The 20,063-nt window shown below is 46.0% G+C and overlaps 1 protein-coding gene across 1 annotated transcript in view; it reads left to right on the top strand.

The window, feature by feature from the left end:
• The first annotated feature begins 14,133 nt into the window (after nt 1-14,133).
• Nucleotides 14,134-20,063, top strand: part of LOC147726615 (uncharacterized) — a 47,840-nt gene continuing 41,910 nt past the window's right edge. Inside the window, exon 1 of the mRNA XM_086963482.1 lies at nt 14,134-14,327. Within this exon, the coding sequence (XP_086819608.1) occupies nt 14,134-14,327 (194 nt within the window). The remainder of the gene's footprint in view (nt 14,328-20,063) is intronic.

The following is a 20,063-nucleotide window of genomic DNA, read 5'->3' as shown; positions in this document are numbered from 1 at the left end:
TTTTTGCACACACAATTGTTACCAATTAAATGTACTGAAGGGTTAAAATATTTCTTCATTAGTCCACAAATCTATACTAATGATGCCTTGAAAGCCCTATTTGTGGCTAAATATGTGAATGTAGAGTTTTTTTCTGCAGGTGCTGCAAAAGTTATCAATCCTTGATGAGTTTGATATTGTGGATATTGAGCGCTATTGCGAAAGTGACATGTCAGAATATTAAGTAGAAAAATATTGTCCTGAGAAGATATCATAGTAAAATACTGACTACCACACTGTTGTGAAGGTAAGTATAAGCATGAGCGAATTTTGCGGATCTCGCGTTCGCGAATTTTGCGGATTTGCGGATTCGCAATCCGCAAAATCCGCGAATTCCCGCGAATTTGCGGATTTTTTTTTTTTTGTGTTCGCCCGTGTTTCTGCCAGTTCGCGAGGGTTTTGTACACTTTCGCAAATTGCGAACTTACCTGTCGGGTCGCAAGTTTCGCGAACTTGTTGTTTCTACGTGTCCAGCCTGTTTGGGACACTCTTCTTCATCACTGCCACTCTCTGTCACCACTGCCACTCTCTGACTACTCATGCCACCCTCTGGCCCACCCATGCCACCCTCTGTTTCATCACCACACCCTCTGGTTGTCCAGTGTACATTATTTTCGGCAAAGCAAAGCACACCTTCCCTGCCTCAAGTGACCTGAATTAATTTGGGGCTGATTAATGTGTCACAGAATATTTTTTTAGCTGGCACCTGCTTCCTTAGTGCGCCCTGATTAGTGATCTTTTGCACTTGCTAAGTGCTTTCATTGTTGCAAAATTAGTTACAACACCTGCCCTGCCCCAACTGACAATAATGAATTAGGGGCTGATTAATGGATTTTAACTTCCAGCCTGGCTCCTGCTTGTCTCCCTTAGCTGTAATTCAGGACCTTTGTGGCATATGTGTAACTATTCTGAGGTTCAGAGCAGGGTCACATAATAGTTGCAACTGGCAACTGAACTCTGGAGGGGCCCCTCAGGAAGCACTACAGGAAATGGCTACTAATGATGAGCCTGAACTTTTGAACCTGGTAAGTAGTTACTTTCAGTTTTGCTAAGATCGTATTTCTGCAATTTTGCACTTATTCGCGGGGCGCGAACTCACGCGAACAGTGCGAGCAGTGCGAGCAAAATCCGCTGCTCGCGGATTTGCGGATTTTGCGGGAAATTCGCAAATCTCGCGGATTGCGGATTTCCCGAAAATCCGCAAAATCCGCGAGCGGAACGGATTTTCCGCCCATGCCTAGGTAAGTATACATGTACAAGTAAAGATTAATGATTCTTGACTCCATATCCAATGACCGTAAAGGTATATTTATACTGTCACAGTAAATTAATGTGAAATTCATAGTAAATCTGTGCTTACATTTGTGTTCCCTGATACTACTGGGGTCACTTTCAGTGGATTATGTAAGCTCTGAAAAGAAACTGCATACCTTTTGAAGAAAAGGAACACTGTCTGGGGTTTCTCACTCGTGCCAATGAGTTATGCTTGTATGTGTATTGGTGGAGGAGACACAGAAAGCTGTAAAAGAATCTCTCAACAGGTGATATTACAGAGCCCTGCCATGAACCCCAAAATCAATATTCACAGTGTTTGGTACTTTATAACACACTAATATTTATTACGAGCCATCCTCCTACAAAAATTATGAATAAGAATTGTCATCACAATTATTAATATCCCAGCAAACAAAATGGATAATAAGATGAATCCTGGAAATATTCCAATTCTTTTTCATCACATATCCCTAACTAATTAGTCTAAACTGTACATATGTAGAGGCCAGCTGATTTACAGGTTAGTTGTCCCAGAATCATTTATACTGAACCATATAAATCCCACTACATTGCAGTTTTCTGGAGGCACTCCCTGTTTTGCAAGACATCCTAAAATGTACATCAGAAACAACTTCTACCTGTTCTGTGAGTCTTGGAGTCCTGACATCAGCACTCTTAAACAACATACCTAGCTGTGTTTTTTTTTATCACAGACTGCCCCTTGCACTTGCTTCCCTCTAGCACAAGTGCCTGAACACTCAAAATACATCTTCTCAATGTTATTAATTTCATCTGATGCGTTCAAAAATAATCTTCAAGCATTGAATGTCTTGTGATGAATTTGAATTCTTCTTCCACTTTATAATTCCGTCACGTTTTAGTGTTCGACAAGCCACTTGTATTTACAAATCTTGTTGTTTAAGCTCAATTCGGGCGCTTATCAGGAAAAACATCGGAAACCATTCAAACTCTTTATGAGCCAGTCATCCAAAACTTAAACTTTTACGGTAACATAACACCGTTGGTAAAACTCCTGCATGCTTGCGTATTTAACATACATAAGGGACCATGGCTCAGATTAACTGTGGTTTTTCATCAGTGTTGCATCACTTTTGTGGCGCATCCTCAATGCAAAATGCTTTTCCAGATTTTTTGCATTTAAAAAGCCACGCAAAGCCACTTTGCATGGTTTAGTAAATACAAAGTAACGTTACTCTGCACATAGCGCTGGCTTACATTACTTTGCATTGGGTAGGCATTACATGGGTGGAGCGTGGGCGATCATATGCATTCATGCAAAATTAGATTTACAAAGACTTTTAAAACCTTGATTCGGTCAAAATTGTGTGCCTACCCGATAGAGGCGCAATAAGGAGAATTTGTTTTATTTCTCCTTGTTACTTCCTCTTTCCATGTGTGCTGCTTGGAAAGAGGAATATGCCTCCGGGGATTGTTTGGTGCAGTAAGTTACACCTTCCTGAACAACACAATCCTGTCCATAATGTAGGTGCTAGGAAGTGCTAGTAAACACAGAGGGGCATATTCACAAAGTAGTGACAGAGCGTGGGGTAAGCCTTCTTGGCTTATCGTAGTGCTCTGCCACTTCAGAAATGCAGGGCTGCACAGTATTAACAAGAATACGGTGCAGCCCTACGTTTCACCCTGTGCACGCGCTAATTGCAACCACCTAGCGCCAGGGAAAGATTGTTTTATGTGCAGGAATGTTTCCTTTACATAAACAAGCACCAAAGGCATTTTGTAAATTCTACGTGTGCTGCAAAATGCAGCACACATTGAAGTTGCAACACATCATTTTTAAGTTTCACCTAGGCAGCGCATGCGCTGTCTCGACGAGAGATGCTGTATCCAGTATAGCGAGGCAAGCCCCGCCCACTTTTCAGCAATATTTCGAATTGGCTGCAGTCTTGATTTCTGAAATGTGATTGGTGTTTAGATTGCTACTCCCGCCTCCTCACGGGTATCTCGTCATGTATTTTCCTTCCGAGGCTATTGGCCCCATTACTTGAAAAACTGTTTGGTTACCCTGCCTTTCCCCATTCCCTCCCGTAGTCTTGTACTTCTTGGGCCAGCACACCCTCCCCACCCCCTCCCGTTCGCGCCTTATTTCACGTCTACACTTACATTGAAAATGCAATAGCCCTTGCGTCAACACGAGTGTTGTTGCATTTTCAATGCTTGTTTGTTGCTCTGGCCTGGATAGCCTCTTTTTTAAAAGATTGCACTTTCCAGGTGTTTTCTGCTTCTGCTTCTTCCACAACTTATCCCTCGGCGTATGGTGTACCCTAGGGGTCGATACTCAGTCCCTTATTGTTCAACATTTATGTAAGACCTCTAGCCACTATTGTGGAGGAAGCGGGTCTTACACTGTACTCCTACGCCGATGACTCACAGATCCTTTTTTCTCTCTCTAATAAAGAGTGCAATAATACCTCTGCTCTGAAAGAAGGTCTCCGGGTCTCGAGATGGATGAAGAGTAACTTCTTGAAGCTAAACGGTGACAAAACCGAGGTTGTGATACTGGGTAAGAACAAGGACCTCTGGGGCCCCCACCATTGCCCCCTGATATGGAACCTACCCCGCAACCGGTAACCGTAGTTCGCAATCCCGGGTTTCTCATTGATGAGAAACTTACAATGAGACAGCAGGCTGTAAAGGTGGCCTCCATCTGTTTTGCCACCTTGAGATGGCTACAGAAGATCTTGTGGATGTTGCCCCTTTCCACACGAAAAACGGTAGTCCAGGCGTTGGTTGTCTCCCGCCTGGACTATGGCAACGTCCTATATCTTGGAGCCGACCTAACAACTATAAAAAAACTCCAGGTTGTGCAAAACGCTGCTGCCCGTCTGCTCTGCAACGTCCCTAGGAGAACATCTGCTTCTACAGCACTCCGCGACCTTCACTGGCTTAAAATCCATAACAGAATTAAATTCAAAGCCCTATGTCACGCTTTTAAAATCAAACACGGCTCAGCCCCAAAATATCTTCAGGACCTTATCCAGGCCTACAAACCCAGTCGAACTCTAAGATCATCATTACATGGTGACTTTTCTGTTCCCAGATTTAGACTAGCAAAAATGGGAGGTCGTTCTTTTGCCCATTTAGGCCCGAAATTCTGGAATACTCTTCCTGTGACCCTAAAGACAGAAACCAATCTTCTTCGTTTCCGCAAGAGACTTAAAACGTGGCTCTTCCGTCAGTAATTTGTAGCCCTGTAAAATCAGCATGCCAGTCTTTCTTCTTCAGTCTGTCCCTTAGCGCCGGGAAACCCACTGCGGGTAGCTGCGCACTTTAGAAGTTTAAATAAATAAATAAATAAAAAATAAATAAATAATATGATTGGTTGGTGGGTTTGCACTCTTTGTCTCACATGCGCACGATACCTTACATCGTACGCATGCGGGACAAAACAGTGGCATTTGGTGGTGCATTCTTTTCTGGTGTTCTAGTAGTGTGGTGAACAGGACACAGACCCATTTCTGTGGCCGTACCGGTGAGCTCAGCAGGTATGGATTCCTCGTTTTACTACAAATAAACCTCTTGCTCGCATCGCCAGGCTCTCCTGCACAACAAGGGCACACCCACGAAAGTCAGAAAAAACACACAAGAAACATGATCCTTTAACAACAAATCATTGCTCGGTGTGAAACGCTCCTGCTTTGTAGTGTTTTTGCTGTGTCGTCACTTTATATGGGCGCAAAATCCGCTCTGTTCGTGAAATTTGCGAATTTTCGGCAATTTCATAATCTGCGAATTCGCAAATTTGCGAGCGGGCGGATATTTTTTTTTTAGCCCGCAGGGAGCACAGTTAAGGCAGGTGCTCGAGTTGAAGCTAACTTTGTAACCATTTTAGAATGGCGCCGGCAAGCTGCCAGAGTGCTTGCTGGCGCCATTCTAAAATGGTTACAAAGTTAGCTTCAACTCGGGCACCTGCCTTAACTCTGTAAGTGCTTCCTGTGGGCCAAAAAGTAAACCTCAACAGGAAGCACTTGCAGATATAAATAAAGCAGGTGCCCGAGTTGAAGCTCAAATTCAGTAACGTTTTAATCAACCCAAAACATTAGTGAGCACGGTCGAGGCTGGGCAAGTGTGCTTTAACCCCATATCTGCCGTCGAAAATTAGCTGTAATACCCGAGGGTGGTCTTTGCATCCCAGAGTTTCTCGAGCGCAATCCCTGTGTAGTTCCTGTGACCAGGAGTCTGCTTTCTCCTCACCTGCTGCCCTGCTCGCTCTCTGATCCTTTATACACAAGAGGCACGTTGACACGCAGAGAAGCCTCGCAACACACACTAGCGGTATCAAATGTCTTCCCGCCCTTTCCCAACTATGATGGACAGCTCACTCAAGGGACCTCGGCGCCTTTTGGTACTGTTGCAAAGTTACAGGCACACATGGTCAGTGGAGACCAATCTTCTGGCCCTACGCAGCTGCAGTGTAAGAAAAGCACTATCATTTACCCAATGAGTTAGCACTTACTGGATTAGCCAGTAGAAAGTACTCCAGTTGAGTAGAGGTATTGCACAAAACAGTGGCATCTTCGTGGATAACTATGCAGAGCAGGATTCATTCAGGCACGAGGCTCCTGTCACAAAAATTAAACCTCAACAGGAAGCACTTACATATATAAATAAAGCAGGTGCTCGAGTTGAAGCTCAAATTCAGTAACGTTTTAATCAGCCCAAAAGCATTAGTGAGCACGGTCGAGCCTGGGCAAGTGTGTTTTAACCCCATATCTGCCGTCGAAAATTAGCTGTAATACCCGAGGGAGGTCTTTGCATCCCTGAGTTTCTCGAGCGCAAACCCCTATTCCTGTGACCAGGCAGCTGCTTTCTCCTCACGTGCTGCCCTGCTCGCTCTCTGACCCTTTATACACAAGCGGCATGTTGACACGCATAGAAGGCCCGCACCACACACTAGCGGTATCAAATGTCTTCCCACCCTTTCCCAACTTTGATGGACAGCTCACTCAAGGGACCTCGGCGCCTTTTGGCGCTGTGGCAAAGTTACAGGCACACATGGTCAGTGGAGACAAATCTTCTGGCCCTATGCAGCTGCAGTGTAGGAAAAGCACTATCATTTACCCAACGATTTAGCACTTACTGGATTAGCCAGTAGAAAGTACTCCAGTTGAGCAGAGGTATTGCACAAAATGGTGGCATCTTCGTGGATAACTATGCAGGGCAGGATTCATTCTGGCACGAGGCTCCTGTCACAAAAATTAAACCTCAACAGGAAGAACTTACAGATATAAATAAAGCAGGTGCCCGAGTTGAAGCTCAAATTCAACAATGTTTTAATCAGCCCAAAAGCATTAGCGAGCACGGTCGAGGCTGGGCAAGTGTGCTTTAACCCCATATCTGCCGTCGAAAACTAGCTGTAATACCCGAGGGCGGTCTTTGCATACCTGAGTTTCTGGAGCGAATCCCCGTTCCTGCGACCAGGAGGCTGCTTTCTCCTCATGTGCTGCCCTGCTCGCTCTCTGACCCTTTATACACAAGAGGCATGTTGACACGCATAGAAGCCCCTCACCACACACTAGCGATATCAAACGTCTTCCCACCCTTTCCCAATCCACACTATGATGGACAGCTCACTCAAGGGACCTCAGCAAATTTTGGCGCGGTGGCAAGATACAGGCACACATGGTCAGTGGAGACAAATCTTCTGGCCCTTTACCCAGCTGCAGTGTAGGAAAATCACTATCATTTACCCAACAAGGTAGCACTTACTGATTAGCCAGTAGAAAGTACTTCAGTTGAGTAGAGGTAGTTCGCAAAACGGTGGCATCTTCGTGGATAACTATGCAGGGCAGGATTCATTCTGGCATGAGGCTCCTGTCACAAAAATTAAACCTCAACAGGAAGCACCTACAGATATAAATAAAGCAGGTGCCCCAGTTGAAGCTTAAATTCAGTAACTTTTTAATCAGCCCAAAACATTAGTGAGCACGGTCGAGGCTGGGCAAGTGTGCCTTAACTCCATATCTGCAGTCGAAAATTAGCTGTAATACTCGAGGGAGGTCTTTGAATCCATGAGTTTCTCGAGCGCAATCCCCGTGTAGTTCCTGTGACCAGGAGTCTGCTTTCTCCTCACCTGTTGCCCTGCTCGCTCTCTGATCCTTTATACACAAGAGGCACGTTGACACGCAAAGAAGCCTCGCACCACACACTAGCAGTATCAAACGTCTTCCCACCCTTTCCCAACTATGATGGACAGCTCACTCAAGGGACCTTGGCGCCTTTTTGCGCGGTGGCAAAGTTACAGGCACACATGGTCAGTGGAGACAAATCTTCAGGCCCTTTACGCAGCTGCAGTGTAGGAAAAGCACTATACATTTACCCAACGAGGTAGCACTTACTGATCAGCCAGTAGAAAGTACTCCAGTTGAGTAGGTGGAAATCGCAAAAAAATCTGCGATTTCGCCGGAAAATCCACGAATTTGCAGACTTTTTTGGGATTTTGCGCGAATTCGCGGACCGCAGCTCCACAAAATTCGCCATACTTAGTCGTCCCTTCCTATGAGCTTTACGTCTGTGGTGGTTACCAAGAGCAACCCAGTGGAGACGAGAATCCCGTAAGTGTGCGAAACTCTCTGTTCAGTCCGGCAGTAGACTAAACTTGCTGCCCGGCCATGAATTACAACGCCAAGGGGGAATGCGGCATCGGGCACCACTTGGGCACAGGGTCCGGGGTGGCGTTAAAGAGTAAGAAGCCAGAAAATAGGTTGCAGTATTCAAGCAGTAGTGGTTGTCCGCCTGGCAGCCCATCCTGACAGCCGGTACCGTGCTACCTGCTTTTTTCGTCATCGGCCTAATCTTCATCCCCATCGGTATTGGCATTTTCATCACCAGCAACAACATCCGGGAGCGCGAGGTACCGACAAATACAGTACTAATCCTACGCACAAGTAACTGTCTCCGTTAACCTGCGTGACCACCCATCGCCCTGCACTCCAACGCTGTCCCATTATGCCATGCTTTATATAGCGTGTATAATCACTGAAATGTTGGTTGTAGTCTAAACATTTCATTTGCGTCTTTCAGCACTTAGGGGTATTGCTTCAAACCATAATGAGCAATATCATTAGAGCCAAAAGAATGACAGGTGTTATCATACTGTGCTACCAAACATACAAAATATTACCAGGAAGACCATTGTTGCTCCCCCACAAACGTGAGCAGAAGAATGAAAGTGTAGAAAGAGCAGAAACCTGGAAAGGACGTTGTGGTATTGTAAATGTTCTAGTAGCTGGGTGGGCGGAGTTAGTGGGCTGGGGGAAGAGGAGGATCCAGGGGATGGGCTAGTCAGTTAGAGTAGGAACAGGGACCTGAGAGCACATGTTGAATAAAGCTCTTAGATACATAAAGAAGTAGTCTGTCGTTATTACGAGGAAGACACGACAACTGGCGACGTGGGTGGGATGCACAGCTTGCTGTCCCTGAACCCGCAAATGACATTCGTTCCCGTTCCTAGAAATTGGGAAGGAAGTCGCTGCTGCGACGCGAGTGCCCCAAGAAGAATTGCAGCCCAGAGAAGAGAGGCCATTAGTTTGTATCTGCTCCGTGACCGTGAGATCGCGTAGAGCCCCAGCGAAGAAGCGCAGTCGAGCATTGGTGAAATTTTGAATTTGGCGCCGGTCCGCGCCTGAAGCGATGAGAAGCTAAGAGGCCCAGCATGGTGTGAGGCCTACTGACAAGCTCTGAAGTCACCCAGTACCACTGTGCTACGAAATCGTAAGAAGTGTGAGATCAGGATGAATGCGTGGAAAAGTACTGAACAGATGAGATAGCCTGCCACGAGAGAACCTCACCCCAAAAGCGTGCGAAGTGGCATGCGCGCGAAAAGCCGAAGTTTGAATTGCGTCCCAAGCGTACCTGGTGAAGCGGCGTGGCAGGCGGGAGACAAGCAGACGATTGGAGAGATCGTTGTGCCAGCAGTGTGGTGGCGGCCGGTTAATCCCTGTTGCAACGCATCGTGCGAGTGAAGAGTGCATCTCGTCGGACATCGCAGAGTGAAAGCCGTCAGTCAAGCGGCCATTTTGAAGTCAGGCAAGTCGGGAAGGACCTCCCTGGTCAATAGTGATGCAGCCATCTTGGAGTCAGGCATCAGTGCGCGCCATTCAGTTAACGAAATTCGAGCACAGTAATGATAGAATAACGGACTGTACCAAGAGTGCATCACCCCGAGAGGCAAGACAAAGAAGGACACGAGTGTTTGTAGTGTTGCACAGAAATGCAGACATAAAGTGTCACGAGTACAGTATACCGACAAGTCACATGAATGAGGTCACCCTGTTGCATGAAGACAAGCCCGAGACATTCCAAGCCACACTACCGTGAAAACATGAATAACATGAGATGATTGCTCAGCGTGAATAAGGGCAGCACTTGAAACTGTGAACAGTGAATCACACGACTGCCCAGAGGCAGCAACAGAGTTCTTGAACAAGCACAAGACAATCCAAATGACCACACGTGGTCAAAAGAGATAGAGTGTTACAGGAAACAGGAACATTCGATAAATCATTCATCATGTCAACGCACAACTCACCACAAAGAGAAGCCAAGCCAATACTGGTGGGCATGACCCACCTGAGGCCCCCAGAGCCATTGACTCTGATAGCTGGTGGAAGCATGGGTCCACGGTGGCAGGAGTGGGTTGAAGACTTCGAGGACTACATCAAAGGGTTCCAGGTGACGGTGAATGAAGATCAGTTGATTGCATTGCGTAATTTAGTTGGAAAAGACATTAGCAAAGTGATAAAAGAACTGCCCCCGACTGAAACCGGGACATATGCCAAGGTCCGCGAGTCCCTAAACAAAAAGTTCCTGCACAAGCGTAATGTTGATTAAGAGAGATATATTTTTCACCAGGCTCGTCAGGACCCAGAAGAGCTGATGAGCACGTACATAACACGACTTCGTCGGTTATCCCGATATTGTGACTTTGACACATTTTCCACTGAAGATGCCATACGGCTTCGAATCATTGACGGGTGTCAGTCTGAAGCACTTAGACGGAAGCTGCTAAAGAAAAGTCACAATCTTGACGAAATCGAAGAGATGACAAGAGTGCACGATCAGGCCGAGGAGCACGCCAAGAAAATGGAGTCAGGGCATGTAGGAAAAAGAGAACAGGCCTACCGGGTTCAGAATGTCCGATCCCGCCGGCGTTCCAGCGAAAGGCCCAGAAGAACCAGGCCATCCTCGCGGCGCCAACCAGCCAGACGCTGGCATCATGAAATCAGTTGGCACGACCAAAGAGTGGATCGTGCCAAGAAATGCTATAGATGTGGCTATGACTTTCCACATACAGATGCCTGCCCGGCGATGGGCCAGCAGTGTCGAAAGTGTGGGCGCCTGAATCATTTTGAAGCAATGTGTGGAGATCACCGACGTGAACAGGAAGGTGACGCAGCACGAGCGTCCCGGCCGGGTGCTCGTCGTCATCATGCGCGAGCAGTGCAAGCTTGCACCAAATCCTTGTCCGGATCATCAAACTCCAGCAGGGAGTCGAGACAATCTCAGTGGACCCGCAGACCGTCATCACGAGAGTCCCGGTCAGGATCCAGAGAACCTGAATACACGGATGAATACGTGAGCATGGTGACCGGCCGAGATCAGTTAAAGAAGTATCCCCGCCTTGACATCTGGGTAGGGAGTCACGCCGCCAAATTTGTGTTAGATAGCGGAGCGTCATTAAACTATATATCAGTGAATGAATACAAAAAAATGAAAGCATCACCGCAGATAAGCCCGCTTACGTCCGGGTGTACACGGGGATGGCCAAAGAGCCGCTTACCTGTCTTGGAAAGTTTTCCACGACACTTCAATACAAAGCAATGTCAATACCAGCTGTCATTCATGTTATCGAGGGTCCAGAGGCGGACTGTCTCCTCAGGTTGCCTACTGCCGAGCGCCTTTGACTGGTATAAATTCTGTATAGAGGTGGTGATGACCCAGGCATAGTGCACCAATTCCCAAAGCTATTCTCGGGTCTAGGAAAGATGAATCAGTTTCAGATTAAACTTCGCATAGATGAATAAATCCGCCCTGTGGCTCAACAACCCCGAAGGGTGCCCGGGCATCTCCAACAAGCTGTCGAAAAGGAGATACAAGAACTATTGAAAGATGACATTATTGAGCGAGTACGTGGTCCTGTCCCCTGGGTGTCACCAGTTCTTATCGTCCCCAGGAAAGGGACGCCCACAAGAGTACATCTGTGTGTGGATATGAGAGCGCCCGGCATGGCCCTTGGCGAGGAGCGCACTGTAGGGCCCCATCTGAGTGACATGAGATGGACACTAAATAATGCTAAAGTGTTTTCCAGACTTGACCTCAACCGTGGGTATTCCCAGCTAACACTACACGACAGTCGCGATACATCACGACTTTTGTCACACACATAGGACTATTCCGTTACCACAGATTGAGTGAAGACATCCCTGCAGCAGCAGAAATACTGCAGGAAGCGATTGGCAAAGTCATTCAGCATATACCCAATACTCTGAACCACAAAGATAGCATACTAGTATATGGGCCCAGCACAGAAGAACATGACAAAGCACTGGATAGAGTATGTCACGCTCTGGTGGAAGCTAACTTAACGCTAAACAAAGAAAAATGTGAGTTTCATTGTTCCACCCTCAAGTTCTCTGGGCACAGTCTGTCGGAGGCTACAACAAAGGGTTCCAGTGACAAGGTGGTTATGGCTGATGACTTTTATGCAACTACCCTTCAACCCCGGGAGTCAGCCGACACCGGTGATCATGTGCCACGCTCTCTGCTTTCATCTCCTGCCACTGATTTAGCAGCAGCGGTAGAATGCTATCATCGTGTGGCAGATCAAGTCAAGTCACCGGCTGTTCCCCTGGAGGATGTTCGGCAAGCCACCAGAGATGATGCTGTTTTCAAAAAAATCTTATACTGTCTACGAAACAACTGGTGGAGAGACATTAACAAAGAAGGGGAGAATGATCCACAACTTCGGCAGGAACTGCAAGTGTTCCAAAACATTCGGAGGGAATTGTCTGTCACCCCTGACGGGCTTCTGTTAAGGAACCAAAGGATTATCATTCCCAGTAAATTACGTCAGAGAATCATCAATTTAGCGCACACCAGTCATCGTGGTATGGGGGCCACCAAGAGAACTGTGAGAGAATGGGTCTGGTTTCCCTCACTCGATCACATGGTTGAACTAGCGCTGCAGGATTGCCATCAATGCAAAGTAGTCAACGCTGGAGGTCCACACCAGCCTCAGCTAAAGACTGGACTACCTCAAGAGGTGTGGCAAGAATTAGTCATAGACTTTCATGGCCCGTTACCTTCGGGCCAGGATGTCCTCGTGGTGATGGACGAACTTTCCAGATTTCCAGTTGCTCAGCTTGTCTCCTCCCCGAGTGTGCTGAACATTATAGCGATGCTTGACGAAGTCTTTGATGCATGGGGTGCTCCCAAAGGGCTGAAAACAGAAAATGGTTCCCCATTCAGTAGTCCAGAGTTCGAGGATTTTACAAAGCAGCTCAACATTCACCATCAAAAGATCACCTCACTGTGGCCACCAGGTAATGGCACTAGTGATCGGTTCATGGCTATCCTTCGGAAAATGTTTCAACGAAACCGATCTGAACCAGAAGGACTTTCAGGTGACCCTTGATGAAGTAGTGAGAGTCTACTGAAACATTCCCCATGTCACCACGGGCAAGTGCCCAGCAACATTAATGTTGAGTCGACCCCTCCCGACAAGAATGTCCACAAGGGAAGGCGCACTGAGACATGTGTCAACGTCTGTCTGTGATTCCAAAGTCAGCACTGCCCAGAAGGCCAAGACTGAAGAAATGAAATTGCGTGTCGATCACTGCCGGAAGATGAGACACTCCTCCCGGCCAGCAGGGGACACTGTGGTGATAAAGCAAGAGCAACAACCAGAAACAGATTACCCTGTGGTGATAAAGCAAGAACAATCAGCGGAGGCAGACTATCTATTCTGGGACGATCCTTTGACTACCACATGTCAGAAGGGCGCCCTAGTGACCACAGCACCTGCCGGTCAGCGAATCCCAACAGCATGTCGCATGCGCTTGAGTGTGCCCCAGTCCTGAGAGACGCCCTTGCTACAACAGTTGAGCCATCCAATGGTGAATGCAGTGAGAGTTATGTTCTGAACATTAACCCTATTCATAAGGACACCCAGTCTGAGAGTGAGATTGCCGGTGGAGGAGGCTCCCAACGGCCCCGACGAGCTGTTCATCGGCCTAAACGACTAATTGAGGAACTGTTAATTAACTTGTTATTCCGTTTTGTCAAGAAAGGGGGAGAAGTGGTATTGTAAACGTTCTAGTAGCTGGGTGGGCGGAGTTAGTGGGCTGGTGGAAGAGGAGGATCCAGGGAATGGGCTAGTCAGTTAGAGTAGGGACAGGGACCTGAGAGCACATGTTGAATAAAGCTCTTAGATACAGAAAGAAGAAGTCTGTCGTTATTACAAGGAAGACACGACAGACGTTATGACGGCTCCCAGCCTTGAGCTCCCAGGAACGGCTTATCCCCCAGGGTGACTAGTAGGAAGATGCCTGCACCTAGAATCCCCCTGGCAGTACGGAGCAACTTTAACTTAACTTTTGTTTGCTTTGGTGTAGCACTCTTGAGGGAAACATTAAATATTTTGTTTAGAAAGAGAGCGAACCCTGTAGCCATCCTATCGGCCAGCTACTGCTGTAGTCAAACCTGCTCATAACATGGATATTTATCAGTGATCTTGACAATACGATGTGGATGTATTTTTCTGAGTGAACAGCCGGAATCATGGTTACAGTTGCACTGGAAGTGATGAAAACCTCGTTGGCACGTATGGTTACATCGAATGCCTACCTCCTGGGCGAAGCAGAGCGTTACTGTGCTATATGGAAAACAGTGCCAACCAGTAAGTTCGTGAGAGCAGAAACTGAGGAGGTAAATCGTTTCTGTGTTGGGGAAATCCTGTGGGCATTTCTGTATGGGTATAGGGGACTTAGTTGCTAGGGTGGAAGGTGGAGGGATGCTTACAGACATATTTTAAGGGAGTGGCTATGGGGGAATTGTTGATGGTTGGTTGGAAGTGAGTGAAGATCCAGGTAATTTTGGTGGAGTGGGATGAAGCACTGAAGAGTGAGTGTTGGTAAAAAAAAAACCTTGTTCAAAAGATGGTCAAAAAGTGTTTCTTTAGGTCACAGTTGAAGTCATCAAGTACTAAGAAAGATGAGCAGTGAAAAGGGAGGGGGACCTGGCCTTAAATACGGTTATTTGCAGAAAGTACACATGGTGTTATAAAGAAATAGAATACAACTATGTAAAGGGGGTAGTACAATGACACAGGTGTATGAAAAGTAGGTGGGAGAGGGTCAAACAGTGGCGGGACGGGAAAAAGCGAGGAGCTTCTTAAGGAAACCTCCTCTGTGTGGGTAAAAGGAGCATTGAATGACTAAATCGTTTGCGTTTTAAGCCTACCAGAGGACTGAGTCAAAGTAGCCTATGGGGGAGATGGTTTTGGTGCACACTGAACAAGGGCTTCACAGAATGCAAGATGCGCTCTTTATGGGGAATTTGGTACTGAGGGCATTCAGAATGTTGAGTCGAGGGCGGTGATGATGATTATGGAACAATGTTTACAGACGACCTTTGGTAGATCATATGTGGGGTGGATAATTGACAATGTGAGCATGAGGAAATCAGGACTGACCAGCACTCATTTAAAAGCATCGATTTATTCGTATTTACATTTTCTTTTTTTAGCATCTTTATATAAATCTAATTCATAGGCCATTTGAGTACAATATTGTTGTTTCTTAACATGCTGCTTAAACATTTGTTTGTAAGAATAGTGAGGGGAGCTATTCTAAGACTTTTATCCCTTCTCTGAACAGCATACAAAGCTCTAATCTGGGCCTGTGTACAATCCCCCAGTTCTTCATCCCCAGTCAGTCTCACCAGTTCCGGGAGTCATGCAATTCTTCTATCGCACTTTATATGGTAATGGAAAGGGGTCCATTTCTATTCCACTTTAAACACCGAATCTCTGAGTGTTGCATGAATAATCAATACCTTTATCCACCACTGGTTTAGCCTTCTTCAGCCTGGATAGCTTGACTCCAGTGATGTGGAGAGCATGGGCCTCACGTCTGAGCATACCCAGCCCACTCGGGGTGAAAATTGCAAAAAACACAGTTGATGGACAGAATGCAGAACAATGTCTTACATTCACCCCAGTACAAAGATCTGGGCCTAAATCCATCGTTTTTTTGCTCCCCACACCACCCTAGGTCAGACAATGGCTATATGCAAATCACTGGGTAGCCAATTTTATTTTAGCACTGCACCATAAGAGCATCATCCTCCTGAGCACTACCTTGGCTAAGATCGAGTGACACTCACCTCCGCACCAATACTGTGAGGTCTGGAGGTTGACCAAGTTGGGTACAAGTCCCTTATAAATCCCACATGATGATATTCCGCCACAAGGGTGGTCAGATGGGATTCTCTATAGCCAGTAGTGACTCTTTTCACACATGTTACTCCAAGTCTCACAGCCATCACCACGACAGCACACCTTCCTTGACCTGGTCACCTTTCTTAGTTTGTGTAAACTTATTGTTAGGGGCATAAGGTGACAGGTCGGTAAATAAACCCCTTTGACCCCCTGTACTTTATATGTTAATTAGTTATATGCAAATCAGCCTTGACGATGGATTTAGGCCCAGATCTTTGTACTTGGGTGAATGTATGACATTGTTCTGCATTCTGTCCATCAACTGTGTTTTTTGCAATTTTCACCCCGAGTGGGCTGGGTATGCTCAGACGTGAGTCCCAGGCTCTCCACATCACTGGAGTCAAGCTATCCAGGCTGAAGAAGGCTGATAGCCAGAAACCGGTCCTTGGATGCTTGATTCCGGTCTAGGAAAGACAGGGCTTGTTAGTTTGGGCTGGACGGTTCCCATAAGGCACAGGGTCAAGGCTGATTTGCATATAGCCATTGTCTGACCTAGGGTGGTGTGGAGTGCAAAAAATGATGGATATAGGCCCAGATCTTTGTATTGGGGTGAATGTAAGACATTGTTCTGCATTCTGTCCATCAACTGTGTTTTTTGCAATTTTCACCCTGAGTGGGCTGGGTATGCTCAGACATGAGTCCACTATCTGCCACAGCGCCGTTGACTTCTGCATATCGAGCTATTACGCTCCCGATCCAGACGACTCTCCACACTAGACAAGGCAGTACCGATTCCTCCATTGTTCGCGGTATCCGCTGATCCGATGCATTGCCTGTTGTAATACGCAATTGCGTTAAAAGGAAGTGTAATACTTAAAGACAACAATGACTATAATCTTGTCCTAATGATGATGCCCCTCATTTAACTTAAGGCATCGTAACGTCGTCGGACCCCACTATCTGCCACAGCGCCGTTGACTTCTGCATATCGAGCTATTACGCTCCCGATCCAGACGACTCTCCAAGCTGGACAAGGCAGTACCGATTCCTCCATTGTTCGCGGTATCCGCTGATCCGATGCATTGCCTGTTGTAATACGCAATTGCGTTAAAAGGCAGTGTAATATTTAAAGACAACAATGACAATAATCTTGTCCTGATGATGATGCCCCTCATTTAACTTAAGGCATCGAAACGTCGTCGACCAAAAAAACCCCTTATGCAATATGACATTTAACATATTGTGAAATGCAATGGTGTGGTTATAACAATCTTTGTCTGTAACACTGACTACAAGTACACAGACATATTTTTGCTTTGCTCCTTTTACCATTCTGTACATTGTTTTGTCTGAATGTTGTGGGTCACGGCTGTGCCCACTTGTTATTAATGTACTCATTCTGTTTTATTAAGAGAATTGTTAAATAAATTCCTTGTCCTGCTGGACAAAAGACATAACAGCATTGATAGGGTCTCCCCGGGGTATGGATGTTGTCAGTGTCATTATTTAAGGAAGAAAGTGGCCCTCGCCTTTCTGTCAGTCGTGCTGAGTCTGTGTTTGATGGTGCTATCATAGGAGGATCGTTCTGCCGTGGCATACGGCGAGTAATGTACAGTATCATTACTATCAATTCAGGTTCGTGTCTCAGCGTCAGCTCAACATTGCTTCATAACATTCCCGTCGAGTTTGGCTATATAAATGCTGCAATAAAAGATACAAGGATAAAAAAAACTAGCCATAAGGAAAGACAAATGGTTTGTGCAAAGTGAAACCAGAAAACCAGTATAAATTGCATCTTACCTGCTTAAATTGTGTGATTTTAGGCAAACCTTTTATTTTACCATTATGAAAGCCCTTTAAAAAATGTGAGTTCAGAGCACCTGTTGTACAAAATCCTATTGTGTTTGATTGACAACTTCAAGTGGGCAAGGGTTCCCCTCCCGCCCTATCTGAGCCACGCATGTGTCATTCGAATGCTTTTCCAACTCTGCACTTCACCGAGGACATATTTACATAATACACTAATATGGCGAAACCAATTGGCATGGCCAATGCTTGTTTTTAAAACAATACACAATCAAAGGCGTTTTGTTCTTTCTATGTGTGCTGCACAATGTAGCACACATAAAGAGCAAAAACAAGGAGATATTAAGCATTTCTCCTGATTTTGCCAGGGTAAGACCAATTGTTTTTGGTCTTATTTTGGTGGAGCCCCATATTTACACCGCCCTTCTAAATATGGGGCAGCATCAAAATCAATGGGTGTTGCAGTGAAATGCCCACCCCAACACCCGTTGACCTCCCTTTTCAAGCTAAGTATAGCATGAAAAGGTCGCCAGCTACTATGAAATATAAAATACTCCAGAATATTACATTGAGCAAGCACAGATTAAGTTAAAATTGAGCATAGATAATGTGTAAGTCTGCATAACACTCTTAGTAATGAACATTCCAGTCTTTTATTCACTAGACTTATGTCATGCACCTCAATGCATTCATTATACAAGCAATGACCATGCTGACATACAACGAGCCCTGTTTTGTATGTAACATCATCTAAACGCATGATGAAAAACATGCTCTACATGCCATTACTTTCACGATATTGTGGTAGTGAATATTTTGGCTATGATATTTTGGTAGGACAATTTTAAAAACTCAATATCCTAGAAGAATATCATTAATAAAATGCTTTGCTAAATAATGTGCTTTACACTACAACCACAGGAAGAAGGTTCCACGCTGCCACACATGAATGTCTTACAAGATATGAACTTCTGATTATTTGGGGTCATGAAGAGTCTAGTAGCACTGTAAGAAATTTGGTTGTTGGTTGACTGGGGTGTGAGCCCTGGTCAAGCAGCAACTACAATCTTTGTCAGGGTAAGACACCAGCAAACCCCAAATTAACCTTTCCTCGCCCCCTGGTAGCTTGGTAAGCAGTCAGGCTTAAAGTAGATGCAATGTGTAAGTATTTTCACTTCAGACAACAAAATGGTGAAAAGACCACACACAAATGATCTCTCACCAGAATAGAAAATAGAGTAAAACATAAGAAATAAAACAAGACCAACACGAAAAAAAGGCAATTAGTGGAACTAGAGATACTGAATTTTTAAAATTTTAGTAAATATAGCGCCAAAAGGCACACAGCGCCAACTGTGGATATCTGGTCACACTGGCCCGGGACAAAGTCATGAGTTAAGCCAACTGCGATGGAGTGTAGATCTCCTACAGAGACCCAATTAGGCCAGCTGTTGGAGCAATACACTGGTTTCAAGGAGCTTACAAGGCTGTGATATGGAGTTCGTTGTTGTCATCGAAGCGGCCGTCAATGATGGTTGTGAGGGCCTGCGACGAGCAGAGGTGATGCGTCCGTTCTGCTTGAGTTTGCATCATGCAGCAGAGGAAGTGCGTCAGTTCTGCTGGATCCACAGGCTGCAGTGCATCTTAGGGCCACTTCCTAGGGTCCAGGACTTGGGTTGCACCATTTGGCTTAGTAGACTCACAGATGGTAGAGTCCAGCTGCAGATACAAGGATGGTGGAAGCCTGTTGTATCCCTGAGGCTTCAGATCAGGAGGCCAGCTAACTAGGCCTGGGTTCTGGGTTCAAGAGATGCAGGTCCAGTCCTTCTCACCCAGATAGGAGGGCCCCAGGCAGCAGGTCAGCACAGCAAAGCAGGAGTCCAGCAGAGTGCATTCCAGCAGAGTGACAGTCCTTATTCCTGGGAGAGTATCCACAGTTTCAGAAGTGTACTAAAGTGGTGGTGTCTGAGGTCCATCTCTTACACCTTGGTGCCCTGGTTTTGGAAAGTAGGAGAAACTTCTAAAAAGTGGCTTTGAAGTGCATGAAATGTCTTGACCCTTCTGCCCTAGCCTCAAGCTGACTGGTGTGACAGTGCAGGCTCACTAGGTCCTTTGTGTGGAGACAGGACACAGTCTATTCAAGTGTAAGTAGGCTGTGCACAGATCCGCCCCCCCATCCTACAGCAGATGGCCCATCCAGGCACACATAACCCTCTATTGTGTGACTGTCTGGGAGGAATTCACAAAGTCTAACTGTTAGTTGCATCCAGTAATGTGACCGAAGACAGGGTATAGGCACTCAAGTCTTTCTAAAAGTCTCCACATATAGGGGGTTTGATCCAATAAGGCCAACTCATATGAGGAGGGATCAGTACAATATAATGCAACATTTATGAGCCCCACATGCTTCTTTTTACCAGAGATATGTACAGTTTATCTTAATCTCTTTGTCTGCAGTACAAGA

Source organism: Lissotriton vulgaris, chromosome 3_1 (assembly GCF_964263255.1).
Source record: "Lissotriton vulgaris chromosome 3_1, aLisVul1.2, whole genome shotgun sequence".
Taxonomy (NCBI): domain Eukaryota; kingdom Metazoa; phylum Chordata; class Amphibia; order Caudata; family Salamandridae; genus Lissotriton; species Lissotriton vulgaris.
Note: the sequence above shows the minus strand (reverse complement) of the source record. Positions and strands in the feature narration are given on the sequence as shown.